This window comes from Monomorium pharaonis, chromosome 5, assembly GCF_013373865.1.
Source record: "Monomorium pharaonis isolate MP-MQ-018 chromosome 5, ASM1337386v2, whole genome shotgun sequence".
NCBI classification, from domain to species: Eukaryota; Metazoa; Arthropoda; class Insecta; order Hymenoptera; family Formicidae; genus Monomorium; species Monomorium pharaonis.
In genome coordinates this window covers 8,128,655-8,145,636 of record NC_050471.1, presented here as the reverse complement: position 1 = coordinate 8,145,636, position 16,982 = coordinate 8,128,655, and the positions used below count along the sequence as shown (strand labels likewise).

The window sequence follows — 16,982 nt, the reverse complement described above, 5'->3', positions numbered from 1 at the left end:
GACCGGTGGTGAACATGATGGATTCGGTGCCGGTCACCGCGACGGGAGGGTCGATGAACCCGTCGCAGCAGCAGCACCAGCAACAACAGCAACAGCAGGCGCAGAAGAAGGGCGTCTCGTTCGAGTTCTCGACGTCGCCGGATCTGGAGACCGGATTCGAGCCGCAGACCCGCGCGCGGTCCAACACATGGCCGCTACCGCGGCCGGAGGGCTATGTGGAGGGTAACGCGCCGGCCGCGAAGGAGGGCGCCGAGGGCGGCACGCCGCCCCATCAGGCGCAGCTCGCCCAGGGCCTGCTGCCGGTGAAGAAGAACTCGTCGAGGAGGAACGCCTGGGGCAACCTGAGCTACGCCGACCTGATCACCCAGGCGATCACCAGCGCGCCCGACCAGCGGCTCACCCTCTCGCAGATCTACGAGTGGATGGTCCAGAACGTGTCCTACTTCAAAGACAAGGGCGACAACAACAGCAGCGCCGGTTGGAAGGTAAGTGCTGGAACTTTTGCGTTTCTCGCATTCTTTCTCTCTCTTTCTCTCTCTCGAGTTTGCGTTTAGTAAACGCCTCTGCCCCTCCGAGGGGCAGGCCCGGGCTCCGGGGTTTGCCAAGATCTAATTTAAGTCGCAACATTGAGATGCCGCTTTTCCTGAAACGTGTCTTAGATCAGGGACGTGAACCGCGATGGGAAACCGTTCAACGTTAAATCTCTCGGTTTTTCGAGAGACGTGCACGTGTGCCTTTTAAAAATAAAAAGTGATATACATCAGGATGAGAGAGACGGTGACGAAATGTGGCGGAGAGCTCGTGTCAACGTTAATTCCACTTTAATGATATCATATCGCCTCGTCGCTCCGCCAAGACGATTCTCTTTAACAAAGAGAATCGAGCAACGTACATAATATAATGAAAAAAATTTTCGTCCTAAAATAAAACCGATGACTCAAATGTGAAATGCGATAAAAACCGCGGCAAACACCACACGTCCACGTTCCCAAAGTGTGGCTCCGATTGGGGTTTCATTTAATGCAAGAACCGCGCGATTTTTATCACGCGGACGGGAATCGGGTAACCGAGTTCGAGGTAACACGCGCGACATGAATGCGAGCCGAAGTCGCAGCTCGGAGTCACGTTTACAGCGGCATGAAGACTTCCGTTTCGGCGTCGTCCGTACGGAAACAATCGTGACACGCGACAGCACGAAGGTTAGACTCGCGAGAATTCATCCGCCTGGAATTTATGCGCACGTAACGATATTTTTGATGATTCACGTTACGCGATTGCATTACGAACGGATGTTTCAGAGAGGGAGAGAGAGAGAGAGAGAGAGGGAGGGGGGAGGGAGAGAGAGAGACTTCTATTTCAGTAATTAGCGCGTTTTTAAACTTGGTACTTTTAGTGGTGTAATGATAAAATAATGATGAAAGGGTATACTGTGGTATCTCTTTGTCTAATTAATTTGTCTAACTTTATGTTAATTAAAATTTATATTAATTATTGCTCAAGTCTATGCAGCAAAAACTGATTTTTTTAATTCAACGCATCTCGTGAGTTAATTCTGGATTTAATTTAATGTATTTTATTTCCAAGTTTAATTTAAGCTAGCGCTAATTTAATCGGCAACGCAAGAGATGCGCGTGTGATACGTTGGTCTTTGGAACGATGACATTTTTTTTTAGATTGTTCTCAGATTGTAAAAATATTACTTACGTTCTCTTATATTCTTACACTTTTTTTTAATTAATGGAAACGCGGTTGCGTTATCTCGAGTAGTTTGGAAAAGCACTACGTTCTTTTACTGTTGATAAGAAACAAATTTATCAGAGGAGATAAAGGAGAGATAATACATCGAGTGCTTCTTTCTTCTACAACCAAATCTATTTACATAGATTATATGTGCACATTATAAGCTTTAAAATTATGACATTGTATTTTTATTATGATACAATCTCTCGCGAAAGATAAAAAGCTATAATTATTATCGTAAAAATAATGAAACGAAATAACTGATTGTCGGAACATTTGAAACGGAATTTTAAAACAAGTGCTAGTAGTCCCATGAGTTATTAATTATTAATTAATAATAAAATACCTCGCATATATATAAAACGACAGTTGATCTTTTAATGACATTAAAACGAATGTAATGCAAATATGAGTCGGACAAAATGTTAGAACTGCAAAGTGAATGTTTATGTTGAACTATTTAGCGCGGCACGCGCATAATTAAAACGTTAATAATGTATTATAGTGTTTATAATTATAAAGCTGGAGCTTCTGGCTCGGCAAAGCTCGGCGTTACACATTGCGTACGACAGACGAGATGTATCGTTTTACGTATTTCGCTGCGGCGTGTATCGCTAATTGGCAGCCAAATTTGTAGTAATTCAATCATGGGAGCTTGAAGTTGCGTGTAATGTGTGATAGTTAATATTCTTCTTCATAAATTACGTCTGAATTACGTGTGAATCTACTTTGTTCGGGCAACACTTCAAACCGCTTAAAAAAAGAAAGAAATTTGTTTAAAATAAAAAATATTTCTCCGTGTTCCAAATTTGTCATTTAATTTAATAGCCTTTCTTAAACATCTTTCATTATTTCGTGATTATCTGATGTAGACGAGTAGCTTATTTCCCAGTTCTTAACATTTTTTAAATACAGTATTTAAAAAATATAATTTATAATAAATAAAACACCAAAAATTTTATTGAAATTATACAAGTAATACAAGTTCTTTAAAGAAATTTTTATTTACGTAAGGTTATATTTGTCAATTAATTTTTTTTGATTAAATAATAAAATAGAAATTCTCTATCATGTTCCTTATTGTTTATAATGATTCAAGTATCACAGCTGAAATAATATACGTCTAGAGTATCAGAAGCCTCTAAATATATTTTTTTTAATTTAATTTTTAAATTTAATTTTTATTTAATAATGCATTATTTGTGCCTTACATTAATTTTGTTGCAATTTCGATGTAGTATGGAAAGCAAAAATGTACGTTCTTTACTCTATAACCTCGCCGAGTTTGGCACTTGTACTGTTTGGCACTAATTCTAAGTTTAAATCTGGCAAGACATTTTTGACGACTTCAGAGAAAAAAGTAAAGTCGATACTACCGCAAAGAGTCGTCTACGTTTACGATTTGCAACAGTTAAGGTAGTAAAGTTATTTTGAGCGCTACGTTAGCTGAGCTATGGAGGAAGTTATTGCAATTCTCAGGTATCTAAGGTTAATAGTCTAGGTGTGAGAGCCTTTCATAACTCTTCGGCGCCTAATGTGTCAGTTGACAAATGTGTTTTCCATGTTTCCCTCGTCTCCCTGTTATTTAAATGGAATATTAGAAATTGCCGGTTAAGCACCTACGGCACTCGGCCACTCAATTATCGTGTGTCGAGCCGACGCGTCAAATGCGCGGCAGGAATTCGCGCTAAAAATCCCACGCGGGAGGCGCGGGGCCGGGGCTGAAGCTGCGAACTTGCGGATGCGAGTCGCGCAGAGCTGTAGCTGGTGACGACGACGATGACGACGACGACGGCGGCGGCGGCGGCGGCGGCGGCGGCGGCGACGGTATGCAATCACGTGGCGCGGTCGAGTCGAGGGAGAGAGAGATATCTGTATCTTCGGCTGCGAGCGCGCGCGGGAATGCATACCGACGTAAAATGCAGCGCGGGGAGTTTAAGGCCCGTTCGCATCGTCCGTCCGTTGCGTTGCGATGCAGCGCGGCGCAACGTCGCCGCCGCCGCTGCCGTCGCCGCCGCCGCCGCGGCCATCATCATCGACGTCACGTCGGGTCGAAGTACACGCATAAATCGATGCCGCCGGACGGACAATCGTCGTCGCTCATTTCGCTCTTTCAAACGCGTCGTTACGGCGCGCATTATTTATGCGCGTGCCGCGCTGCACGCGAAAGCGCGGCCCGGCAAAAGTTCAGGGATACGTTCTGAGAATTCGCGGAGGAAAGAGCAGAGAGAGAGAGAGAGAGATTTCTGTTTAACGGCCCGTTTCATTCAGCGGCTCTACTCCGCCGTCAGGACGCCACACGACGACGTCCCGTCGGCGCTCGCCTTCGTTGCGGTTGAACGCCGATCTTAATACGTAGCCCGATGCCGACCAGCAGTGCTAACTTCATTACGGTCGCGGGGCTTATTAATTGATATTAATGACGTGGGTTATGAATAAGAAGCGTCCCTCCTTATATATTTCCTTTTATCGAGGGTTTTCCACCTCGTGTAGACGCGCGGCTTGTTGGCATCGCGTCAATTATATCGCGAGGAGTTACAGAGTATTTATGATTGCAACGTGATTGCAATTCGAGTAACGCGCTGCGAGCACAATAATTGCTGCTCCCTCCGGCGGCGTGCATCCAATCGCGCCTTGCCTTGCCCGCCGTGGAATTTTACTAGGCCATCGTGTGTACGGCGACGTAACGCTGGACGTTTACGTATACGTTCCGTTCGATGCGTTCCGTCGGCGCGTTATGAATTATCCTTTACGCGCGAATCGGCCGGAGACTCCGTAGATGGAAGGGAGACCGGCTCGCCAGGTCTCCGAGACACATCCTGTACGGCGAATACGACTGTATCTCGTAGTTCTTCTGATCACGCAGATCCGCCGCAAGATTCGACATAAACGACGTCCGAATTATAAGGCGTCCGATACATTTTGCGAATTACCGCTGGATTTACGAGCGAGGTGAAAATCTCGTCGCGCAATTTATCCGTCTGTAACGGCAAATTCCGTAACGGCCAATGCCATGTGTGCCTCTAACAGGTATTCGCGTTCTCGTGAGGAGCAGAGTTGCAGTTTTCGCACTTCTGCCACATAGCCCACGGCCGCGGAGGGGACGAAGAATTGAGGGTAAGGACCAATCATATTGAAGAATCAGCGAGTGCTCAGTATATGCTGTAATATGATTGGTTCTTGCCCTTAGTTCTCTATCCTTTCCACGACCACGGCTATGTGGCAGAGGTCCGAAAACTGCAACTCTGACGAGAAGCCCTCGAGCTAGATAGAACACTTCGGGGATACGTCCTCCCTCTCCCTCTTTGTGAAATTTTCCAGCGCGCAGCGTTAACGCTAGAGAGGAGAGGTGTTATGAGGAGCCGTGAAACCGGCCAAAAGGTTACTCATCTGTCTGGTTTTAAGACCAACGCCGTGGAAGACTGGCGCCCGTCATTACAAAGCCCTCCCCCTACCGTCCTTTTCGGCGCTGCTCGGTATCCATCTATGGCGATTAGAGGCGGCCCGCGCCTCTTTAATGATCTCGACAGAGAGAGAGAGAGAGAGAGAGAGAGAGAGAGAGAGAGAGAGAGAGAGAGAACTCGGCTAAATGTCCGTCTTTTCACTGTTACGGCACGGTAGATACTGGAACACTACCGGTCAGTGAAATCGGAACGCCGCGGTAAATACTGGATCTTTCTGTAAGATCGTTATTCAACGGATTATCTTCGGACTCTCTCGACAGGAGGGGAAAGGAGAATTAATCGGCGCGTCTTCCAAAAGTCTTTCAGAAGTCGCGACTTTATCTTTAATGGCGGATTCTTTGATAATTAAAAATTATCGTGATTATTAAATTTTAAGGCGTAGACGGTCTGTATCGAGATTGTTTGCGTCATGTTCTATGTGAGTATTGAAAGAATGCTGTTACAGATTTGCGTGAAGATGGATCAACCGGACAATTTTTTTTTTATATATAACAATACTCTCTGTTTCATGTTTTCTTAAACGTGTAAGATTTATGGTGTAGAAATTACGATCGAGACTGAAAATTCGTTATAATGAAGAATTATCAAGGAAACGCTGCAACTTAATTTATATTCTAAATAGGACCAATTACGTTGCGATCAGTAGGTTCAGAAAAATTATGAATGCACCTAGATAGCTTCATGGTGTTCTGATTTCTCTGAACAGCACTTGCGTGACACCATCTCACACAAAGTTACCTTGTAATTCTGACGTCGTTGTTTCGATTAGCGCGATAAGCACACGTCGACACGGAAGGCCGAGATATATCATGCAAATATAAAAGAGAGAGGCGATTATGATCTTCAAATAAAATAGGAATCTGCCTATCAGAAAGCGATAGAAATCTATTCGTCGCGAAAGATTTCACGGCAGTTGTCGATTCAAAGTCCCAGAGAAGAATCTTCGCCTCCACAGTGTCTCCGTAATGAGCAAATTTTACAGGTAAATCTATAGATTTGTGTCCATGGTGTTGCATTAACAAAACGGAACAGTTCTGCACAGAGAGTGATAGGCGGGATCAACTGTATTGATCCCGCGTTACATCGAAGGTAATTAATGGTAATCGGTGATGGGACGAGCTGATAGTATTGGGCAACGTAAAATAGATACGATTGACGCTGTAGTCTCCAGTTCTACTGCTCCACGGTTTTGATTTGATAATTACGACGGTCGATATGAATCAGGATATATTAAAACGAGGCATAAAGACAGTAATCGACCATATAAACTTTTAACGAGACATCATCGACTTAATGAAAGCAGCCACTGGCTTCTTAATATTTCCGTCGGGCTCGAAGGATTGATTGCGAATCACCCTACGGAACGGAGCACATACTAGGCTTTACGTATTATCTGATATCTGTGTAAGATAAATTCTAAAAAAAAACCTAATCTCGTAAAGTAGCATGATATTTCTGCGGTGAATAGCATAAAACATTAAGCGGTAATAAGTACCTAATTAATTAGATAATTATTACCGCTCGATCCTTAATTAATATAAAAAATTATTAAGAAATATTGTTACATGTAGCAAAATTAAAATACAAAATGATTAAAGTAATAATAAGATTGAAAAAGTTGCATTTTGAAATATTCACAAAATTATTGCATAATTTAAAGAAACTTTGTTTTTTTTTCTTTTTTTTTTTTAAATAAATTGTACGTGATCGGACAAATGGTGAATAAAGTCCCTCATTGCGAAACATTTTATTTGATTGGGGATGCGTGTATCGTCTAATCTCCCCCCTCCCCCTTCTCATGTGAATGAATTAGCGGAAGCGTAAATCATGCAAAATCGCAAGCGAGCACAAAGTGCCATAACCGGCGGAGCGAAAAACTCACTCGCAGCTCCGAGTTTTTCCATGGAAAAGCGCGCGTTTTACCGCGCAGTCATTAAGCAAGGGTTAACGGCGCAATTAGCGTGAATCACCGTCGGGCAAACCAACATATTTCGAAAATGACTTGCATCCGCGTTATACACTATGTAACCGGATCAGAGGATCAAAATTTGCGAACGTGGATTTTGAAAAATCCGTACTCCGATTTTTGCTCGGTAAAAAATTCAATCGATTCTTTTTTCTTCTCTATAAGTTGGTCAAATATTTTATTACTACGCGTGCTAAGCATTAAATTAAAATTGTATGTAAAAGCGATTTGCTATTGAAAAATTAAAATTAAGAGCTGAGAAATCAAGCTTTTTCAATATTTACATTCCTGTATTTTATTCAGGATTAATTTGGGGAATCTTTGAAGTCTTCACGTCTGGAGCAAAAATCTTTACGAATCCACAGTTTGTGAGTTCTTGTCCTATTCTTGAACATCCATCGTACTCTCAAAATTCCATTCGTCTACCTTGTCACATTCTCTATACGCGACGTATATTTTCAGTTGCAGACGCGCTCGGTTGAGTTTAAAGGAGGCTTTCCGCGTTATTTTTGCACGAAACTGCAACGACCGGCGTCGTTGCCGCGTCTCTTCTTCGCCAATCATTCTCTCTTCCAGCTACTCTCTCCTCGATTTCTCATCTCTCTCTCTCTCTTTCTATCATTTTTTTTCTTTTCAACCTCAACCTCCGTGTGCGGCCCTGCAACGTTACCACGTTGCCAATATCGTCATCTCGAGATCATCTGCTCCTCCGCCCACTTTTGAGCCCGGTACGATCGAGACCGGTAAAAGTGGTCATTGAAATTCCTTCATTCGTCAATTTCTCGAATCGTTTTGAGGTGACGTGTTAACTTACTCTTGCACTATACTTTAAGTTGAGAAAATTTTCCTCGAAAAGAAAAAAAAAAGACTAAAATGTATTAGGAAATATGAAATTCTTAGAAGGCCAGAATTCTATTTCGATCATATCGAAGTTGAAAATTTCATTACTATTTCAGAATTACTCGAACAGTTTTCATATGATTTTCAAAGCAGCAAAGGGATATTCGTACGTTATAAAGTGTGTCACGAATTTGAATCCGAATTTTGAATATCCGTACCTGAATTATCGAACGCTAGTGTCGTAAATGTGGATACCTGAGAGATCCCTGAAAGGTCCCCTTGGGAATTTGATAGCGAGTAATGTATTCAAATAGTTCGAATGTGTGGACTATACAAACTAGTTAATATTTCATTGCATACAATACACTTCAGGATACAAAAGTTTTACGTAATGATTTTAGAATTCTCAAATAATGCTATTTTAAGCCAGGGGTGTTAAGTACATCCCATAGTTATTGCAATAATAGGTCACCGTAAAAGGATAGCTATTCCTTAGGTTAAAGGTTAAAGGTAGGTCTCCATTTTATGTTATACGCAATTAAATCGAAGAAAGAGCATAGTAGTACGCGCGCCTCGTAGCTGTACAGGATGTATCAAAACTCACACACTTTCTCTCATGTAAAAAGAGAGAGAGAGAGAGAGAGAGAGAGAGAGAGAGAGAGAGAAGGGATCAGAATTTCAAAGAATATATTTTCAGAAAAGTTAAAACGACCAAGCAAATTAAAGTTTCAATAAACTAAATAAATATTAAAACTTTTTTTATTGAAAAATTTACAGAGTATTTTAATGTCTGTTAATTTTAGAATCTTAACGTAAAATGAGTGTTAATGAATGATGATTCGGAAAATCAATTAATAATTTAGAGAATTAATTGAGAGAAATAATGCATATTTGTATATTCATTAATTTTTTTGTTATTTGTAATTTGTAGGAGTACATATATATATATATATATCTTTCTCTATTAACAAATTGAAAAATAACACTTCCCGGGAATTATTCATAATATATAAAATATGTCATTTATAATAAACTTACATCTTGATTTGATTTATCAAATTGATCTGTAACCTAAGAGAGAAAATTATATGCGACTTGTGATGTATCCTGTAGACAGGCGGGACTCGAAAGTATCGAAAGTATATCCGTCTTCTTTTAAAATGCACTCTGTCAGCTGTCAGTCCCCCGGGCTTCGTGGTCAACACTCTACTTACCTTGCCTGGAGCAAGGCTGCGATTTCCTCGCCGTAAATTGCGACAGAATCATGCTGGCTGCGCTTTATAGCCGCGCTTCTCGATTCGCTCCTCCGTACGGCGCACGACATCGCACCGAGTCCGCCTTTCTCCCGGTAGAATTTCTCGCCCGGAGCGATTTTCTCGGTGACTCTCAGTGAGCGTTTCGTTCAGGCGCGAGACGGTTTCTTACAATTTGAATTCCACCTACCGAGCCGGTTGGTCTGTGACCGGCTGCCCGAAACCCGAAATCAGCGAAAAACTGACCGGTCGGCCGGCGATGAATATACGTGACGAATCCCGTTCTGCGAACTGCACTGTCCCGTGGGGTGACTTTTGACCTTACATTCCAAAAATTTCTTTCTTTGGGAGCCTAATTTGGAGGTTTCCATTCAAATGAGGATAATGCCTGAGGCTTGGGATGACGTTTCTAGCGGAAGGACGAAATGACCGATTTTATATGCCTTTTGACTCTCTCTCTCTCTCACATTTAGAATACCCTTACTCCGAGTACCCCGTTAGAAGTTTTGTTAAAATCTATCTCTATTAAAATTAAATAGAGAATCACCTTCTTTGCGGATCTTAATTTGAGTTTCGAATTGTAACTTCCAAAGATCTCCCTCTCGCCTAGGATCTCATAGCTCATGAGCGACCGACACCCTTGACATTTTCGCGCCGGGAAGAAAAATTAAACCTAAATTATTAAAAACGAAAACGTAGTTTTAATGGGATTGCAATTTAAATCTTTGTTAACATGATATTTAAATGTCGAATATTCAAAGGTCGCTAGAAACGATGGCATTTTTGAATAAGGATCGTCGTCTCAAAATGAAATGACGCAATCCCGTCCTCGACATTTCAATCAAGGAGTCACCGCGGATTATTCCGCGTCCGCCGTCGTGACGGACGTCGCGATCGCACCTGTTCTCGCGCTCCAGTGTGTTCCGGTGTGGCGCGCGCTTTTCCGTACGCTCTTTTCTTTTTTTTTTTTTCCTCCGCGACGACGAGCGACAACGGACGCCGAGAGCAGTCGCGTGTTGCATGCGCGGCGCCGATCGACGCTCGTGCGTTCCACGGTGACGTAACGCGCGCCAGCACACGCGCGCGCGCCAAGTGTAACCGCACTCTTCACGTAACGTACCCTTGACTCTCCTAATGAGTATCGCACATTCGTTACGTATGTTGCGCTTCGCGGAACGGATATATACACGCTCGCGGACGAGCGAGCGAGATGCGCGGGCCGGGCAGCGCCGCGCGCGAGTTGGCGCGAACGCGACAAAGTAATGTACGTATGCAGCTCCCGACGTGGCGGCAAATATCATCGACATATTTCCGATTACTTCGTTTCGCTATATAACACTTGAAGGAAAGAAAAGTTGCCGAGCCATTGCGTGTTGGCATTATAATTTTAGAAAAAAATCGCCAATACTGGCATAGACCTAAAGTGACATCCTCTTATTTCTCGAAAATTAAACATCGCTTTAATATAATGGAAATTAGATTTAATATGATAATCTTAGATAATTTATAATTGAAGAAATAAAAATACCTAGTTCATACATTCGTATTCTCGTGTATATAAAATCTACTAAGACCGATTTCTTCAAAAGCAAGAACAAAACTTGTATAGCTTTAATCAATAGTAAAAATCAAAAGTATTATTGATAATGTTGGATTATTTCACATTTAGTTTACGTTTATGTTCTCAATGTTTTACTTTTAGCTTTTGTTTAAGAAATATTATTCAAAAACAAAGTGGGATATCAGTATCGATAACCTTTCTCTAATCGAAATTATAAAAAAACATGGAAAGGTTTACTTTGAATTGCTCGAAGATAGATTTCTGGAGGCTCTGTATTATAGTTACACTATACTTTACTAGACGTTTAATAGCTCGAACGAAGAAGCGAAGAAGGGAGACTCGAGATGTTGCTACTTTGTAATTAGTATGCTTCTTTGTGTGCATATAAAAGAGCATGTACCAATCATTTTATAACTATCTTGTTATACCTTCACGCATTTGACTTAATCTCCTCATCTTATTTCCGGTATCCCCGGCGATATGTTCACTTATCACGCTAAGATCCCATTATTATGCTAAGCGGCGGCGGCGCTGGGGCTTCCATACCTCTAAAACGCAACGGGGCCCCTGTGACGTTTCACGTTTCAATATATTCCAAAGCAGTAGCTATCAAGAGTCTAATATAGCGTAATTTTAATCTACGATGGGGCATCCCCGCGCGGGCGCGAGATCGGCGGGGATGGGTCACGTCGATGACTGGTCACGAGAGGTCATGGCGTTAAGCTTTTAGATAATATCGTGGCGTGGAGTAAACATCCCGACCAATAGGACGCTCGATATGCGAGCTGTGAAAAAAAAATATGTGACAGCTCACGATAAGTGTGTCAATAATATCGTGGGTCCGAATGTGATATAGGTCTCGGATTCCACCGTCTCTTTACTCATACGCGTATTTTTGTGGCTTTGCGACAATTATAAGAGGCATCACCGCGCGAGTTCACGTAACTCGAGAACAGAAATAGAGTGGCCGATGTAAAATTACACAAGGCGGAGATTTCTCTCGCGGTCGCATCGCGCTCCTCCGCCAGCTATCGTGTAAAAGAAACGATAGTAATCCCCTCATTTCTATAGTCGAGGAGAATGTGAGAACGTCGTATCGAGATCGCGATTACGTGGAATTGTGGATTCGTGGAAGGGGTGTTTAAATTTCATTGCAATTACTAATCGCGCGACGTCATAATCGAAGATGATTACAATCATCTGCGCGAATGATTATTATGATATATTAACCAGGAAAAGAGATTGAATATGTATATAACGACAATGAGTTAATAGAATTCCTCGGCTAAGTAATTGACGAATAAAGAATGAGCAAAGCAAATGGGCAGTGGAGTTACGCAACAAAAGTTAAAGTTTTAATGATGGCATCTTTTAAAGCTTATTTATTTCATGTTGCGTATACTCTGTCTCATATTTTTCTTTAAATTCGACACAGTAAAATATGTAATTTTAATGAACGGAATTTTTTGAGATATGTATACAAGACGGGAGATAATTAATTATAATTGGAGCATGATAATCATGGTTCGTGTGTAACAAGGAAACAGATTTTTCAATTATGAAAAAAGATCTCTCTTTATTTTTTTCCCCCCTCAATGCTAATGTATATTTATAAAAAATAATGTATATTTATAAAAAATGCTTTTTCTCAAATAAATACGCATCTTTTTTCGTTTTCATATTATGAAATAATCGAAAAATAGTTCTACCTACAAAATCGAAAAAGCTTAGAAGCCACATTCTATAAATTCTATTTTTTACATCACTTTACATTATCGTACCAGTAGTAGGATTTAATTAAATTAATTTTCACGAACAAAAGAATCCACCTCTTGTTTGACACTTTTCTTCACATGTACATTTCTAAATTTTTAATGTAAAAACTTCGTTTATCGCTATTGGGATGAAGGTGGGGAAAAGCGCGAGGCCGAAGAAGCGTGTTTGAAGCGAATACGAATACGTGAACGGTCCGTGTTTCCGACGGTGTTTCATACTTCCACGATGCATCTGTACCAATTGGGGCCTGGCCCCCGATTCGAGGCACTGACCTCTCGTGCCATTTAATCGCCCTTCTCCTCCAAACTCCTCCCTCCTCACGCGGCGACGACGTCCAGCATCACCATCTTCGTCGTTCCTGCACGCGACGCGACCCTAATTTTTTTGATCCAATCCGTTGAGCTGTGTCGTCAGTTCTTATCGTTTTTTCTAACGAGAAATAGCGCTCGCAACACGCGTCATCTGCATACGTTATTGGATGCATACGCGGATACGCTCGTTACACGGTCGTATACGCATTTCGTCGTAAATCTGCTATAGAAGTCCAAAAAATTTTCCGTTAGAAATTTTTTTCCATGTAATAGACCGTAATTATTTTTACGGGAATGTAAAAAGACAATTACATTGAAAATATTTTGATTCTCGCGAAATTTTTATTTAATATTTATCGCGTATGTTGTTATTTGTTGAGCATTATATATTTTTGCTATCATTCGTAAAAATAACTTTTATTAAAATAATTTTTTTATTAAATGGCGCAGTATCGTGAATCGTATTACCATACGTTAATTTGCATATATATACATAACCATTTTTTAAAAATTCATTGAGAAAAATTTTGTTACAAACGAAATGGTAAGTTGCCACGATTAACATAACGGTTCAACTCTGCAGAATAAATTATTCTCCTATTGGCCTGTGTGAAAAAGATTCTTTTTTATACGGGCACTAAGTAGGCGTCTTTTTATTTAAGCTGCCTCAACGTATTCAGGTAAAAACATCCGATAATAGATCACTCAAGAGAATGTAATACTTAAGGCAATTAGAAAATTAGAAAAAAAATGGAGCATCTCTCGATGCAAAGAACCCGTCATCCACGATGGCATGTGCCTGTTTTCAAAGTTGCAGCTCATTTCACTAAGATACGGGCGTGTCTTATTTTGTCATACTAATAAAGGGTCGCCTACTTCGCGCGACGTTATATCTACGGACGTGTGTGGTCAGATAGGAGCTAGACAAACGTGTCGCGTGCTCGAATTACATGTCACGGAATCGATACCCGAGAGTCCCGCGAGTTACTTCTATTCCATGATTTATTCTTCGAGACTCCACGCAGACACTCCGAGACCGACAACACAAACGTACAACGTCTTAATTAATTTTACAACGTGTCATTTCATTACGAGTGTAATGTCGAGGGATCGCTCGACACACCTTCTCGGCGACGCGACCGACGCATCGTTCTCGCCGTCGTATGTTTAAGATCAAATCGTGAAAAAGAAAACGAGGTAAACGCCCTGCAGGGGAAGTCTGCGACGTTTTGAATAAATGCAGTTTACATAATGACGTACAAACGCGCGCGAAATCACCTTTGCTATTTTACGTATTTCCGCGAGAGAGGTATTACAGCCGCGGGGCTCGCATGCACTTTCCACGTCATTCTAATTAAAGCATTCCTTGTTTTTCCCCGCTTGGTGCGAATGAGAAGGCGCGTTTTTCTTTACATTTCGAGGAAAGCTTTCATCTTTTGAAATGAACGAATAAATGAAGATTTCTAAATAATAAATCAAAATCGAAAACTAATATAAATTATGCGTGAAGTGTTTATTACGGGGAAAACCCGGGGAAACCTGGAATTTTCAAGGGATTTTTTAATTCTTGAAAATTATCGGTTAATGATATCTTAATGTAATACTCAGAAAACTTTTTTGTAATTTTACTTTCAATTTCTATCTCTTTCTGACAAAAAAATTCTTCGATCAATTTTTATTAATAATGCAAAATAAGAACAAGTATGATATACATATTTATGTATGTTTATATATATTCTCATAACTCGCGAGTTTTTATTAAAAAATTGATAACAATAGAAGACATCTTTTGAATTCTATACTTTTTAGATAAATTAGATTCATATATTGCTGATAGATCGTTATGCATCATTTAATTCAGTTTTATATATTTTAATTTTTTAAATTTAATAATTAAAAAATGATTTTTTGTGATTATATGATTAAGGAACATTAAAAGATAATAAAATAAATTTATTTTGAAGCTGCATTAAAAAAATTCTGTAATTTTATCTGTGTGGAATTTTAAATAAAATTTCTGGAAAATCTGTGAATTTTTAGGGAATTCTTTTACAAAATTTGAATAAACATCCCGATGCATTACATAAAAAAATCAAGATAATCTAAATATATAAAAACACACATATACACATAGCATAATATTTTTATAATATTTACGGTATTAGCACAATACGGTTTCGAAGTAGTTTAAACATAATACATCTAGCTGCTTGCAGTAAAAAAATATATTTTTTATTATAAAACAGGATATATATAACGGGAACGCGGATATAGTTCGATAATTACGAAAAATTGTTACTTTTTACACTAATTGTGGTATGGGACTTGATAACGAATGGATGTGATGGACGTGAAAAGAGCTGAATATCAGCCGAATCCTTTCATTTATACTCCCCTTTTTCATTCAGATGTTACCGTGCTGTTGAATCTTCAGTTTCAAAAAATGGATATATCCAGATATATTCGTTTTTTTTTCTTTTACATTCGTCTCCCCACGTATACACTACGCAGGCGAGTACCTGTGCGATTTTTCGAGCGAACGACAGTGACGTTAATATAGACAAAGCCATTATCAGTTTATTTGAATAGGTAGACTGTTCAAAAAGTACAAAGGATTAATTATTTTAATTAATTAACCCTTTGAGCTTTACATTTTCTTAACGATTGACAGCTTTGTAATTATTTTTTTTTTGTATTTTAGGTCATTGGTGCGTAATTTTTTACTTGCTAATAATTAACAGAAGTACATGCGCTTCATCAATTAATTATATAATTACATTTTAAGAAGTGTTATAGTAAATTATTAATCTTGGTTTTTTAATTTTAAAATATGAAAAAAATGACATTTAAATGTTTCATACTTCTCGTGGACTGGAAGAGTCAATGTTCAATGGAAAATTTATATATATTGTAATATCTAGTATGCTTTTCTTAAATTTATTTCAATCATTGTAAGATCATATTTAAATATCTTGCCAAAGTGCATTATGATAAAAGTCTTCTATTTTCCTCTATTTATTCGCCTTCATTTCCGCAGAAAGAATAGATATCAGCGGTAAGATCCGCTTATCTCTGAACCGTATTGAAACTCGATATCGTTGCAATTGAGGAGAAAACTTGGCGAAAGATTCTGATAAGGAATTTTGGCTAAATTTTGGCAAAAGAATTATTGGCAATATCGTTCCGTCGCAAATCCATATATTCGGAGTATCGAAATACCGTTTCGAAGAGCGAGCTGAACTTTAGAAACGAGATTTCACTTGAACGTCATTTTATTTCGTGAGCATGCAATAAAGTGTACAACGATAAAATGTCAATGCTAACATGAGTTTTCAAATTTTTCACGCGAGTGAAAGGATAACGAGATGAAAATCTGAATGGATAGGAAATTTCACAGAACCTTAACGTGATTAGAAGAAAATGTATAGAGCAATTACACATTTAAAACATTTGTCATAATGTTTTTATATGAAATTGAATTATTTGTTTTTAAATTCTTATTTTGGCTGAAACGTATACCCGCAAAGATAATAATTGATATTATCTTTCAGGCTAATGTTTTAGCATTATTACACGCTTTGCAATATCAACGCGATGAATATAATGAATATAATGTATGATAATATGAATTCGCATAATAACAATAGATGAATGATTTCGTTATATATTATAGAATTGATTTACTAAGAAGAAATCATGAAATTTAATGACCGTCGAAATTTTGCTTGTATCGTAAGTTATGAATTCTGTTTTGTTATAATTTATCAGTAACAATTGACGAATATTTATCGAATGTATTTCATGGAATATCTTGTTCTCTCTCTCTTTTTTTAAATTATGTTGCATATAAATTTATTGTCTTCATATGTAATGTCAAATCAATGAGCAAATGCTGCCTCACGACAATCTGCTGAATTGCATATCGGTAATTGCATCGCATGAAATTTCTCAGACGACATCACGGTTGCGTTAAACTCTGATTGTGGCTGCTTTTTTGATTCTCATTTTTCTTCAGATTTCAGCGGGATCTGATCCCAAAAGCTTTACGAGATCTCCGGATATGTCTCATGA

The 16,982-nt window shown here is 39.5% G+C and overlaps 1 protein-coding gene across 4 annotated transcripts in view; it reads left to right on the top strand.

Moving 5' to 3' along the window:
* LOC105831006 (forkhead box protein O) overlaps positions 1 to 16,982 on the top strand; it is a 156,540-nt gene continuing 139,558 nt past the window's right edge. For all 4 annotated transcript variants that reach the window (XR_004963480.1, XR_004963479.1, XR_004963481.1 and 1 more), the window contains exon 1: positions 1 to 485. Coding sequence is in view for 1 of the 4 variants with exons in the window: in XM_036287629.1 (XP_036143522.1) it covers positions 15 to 485 (471 nt within the window). In the remaining 3 variants the exon portion in view is untranslated. The remainder of the gene's footprint in view (positions 486 to 16,982) is intronic.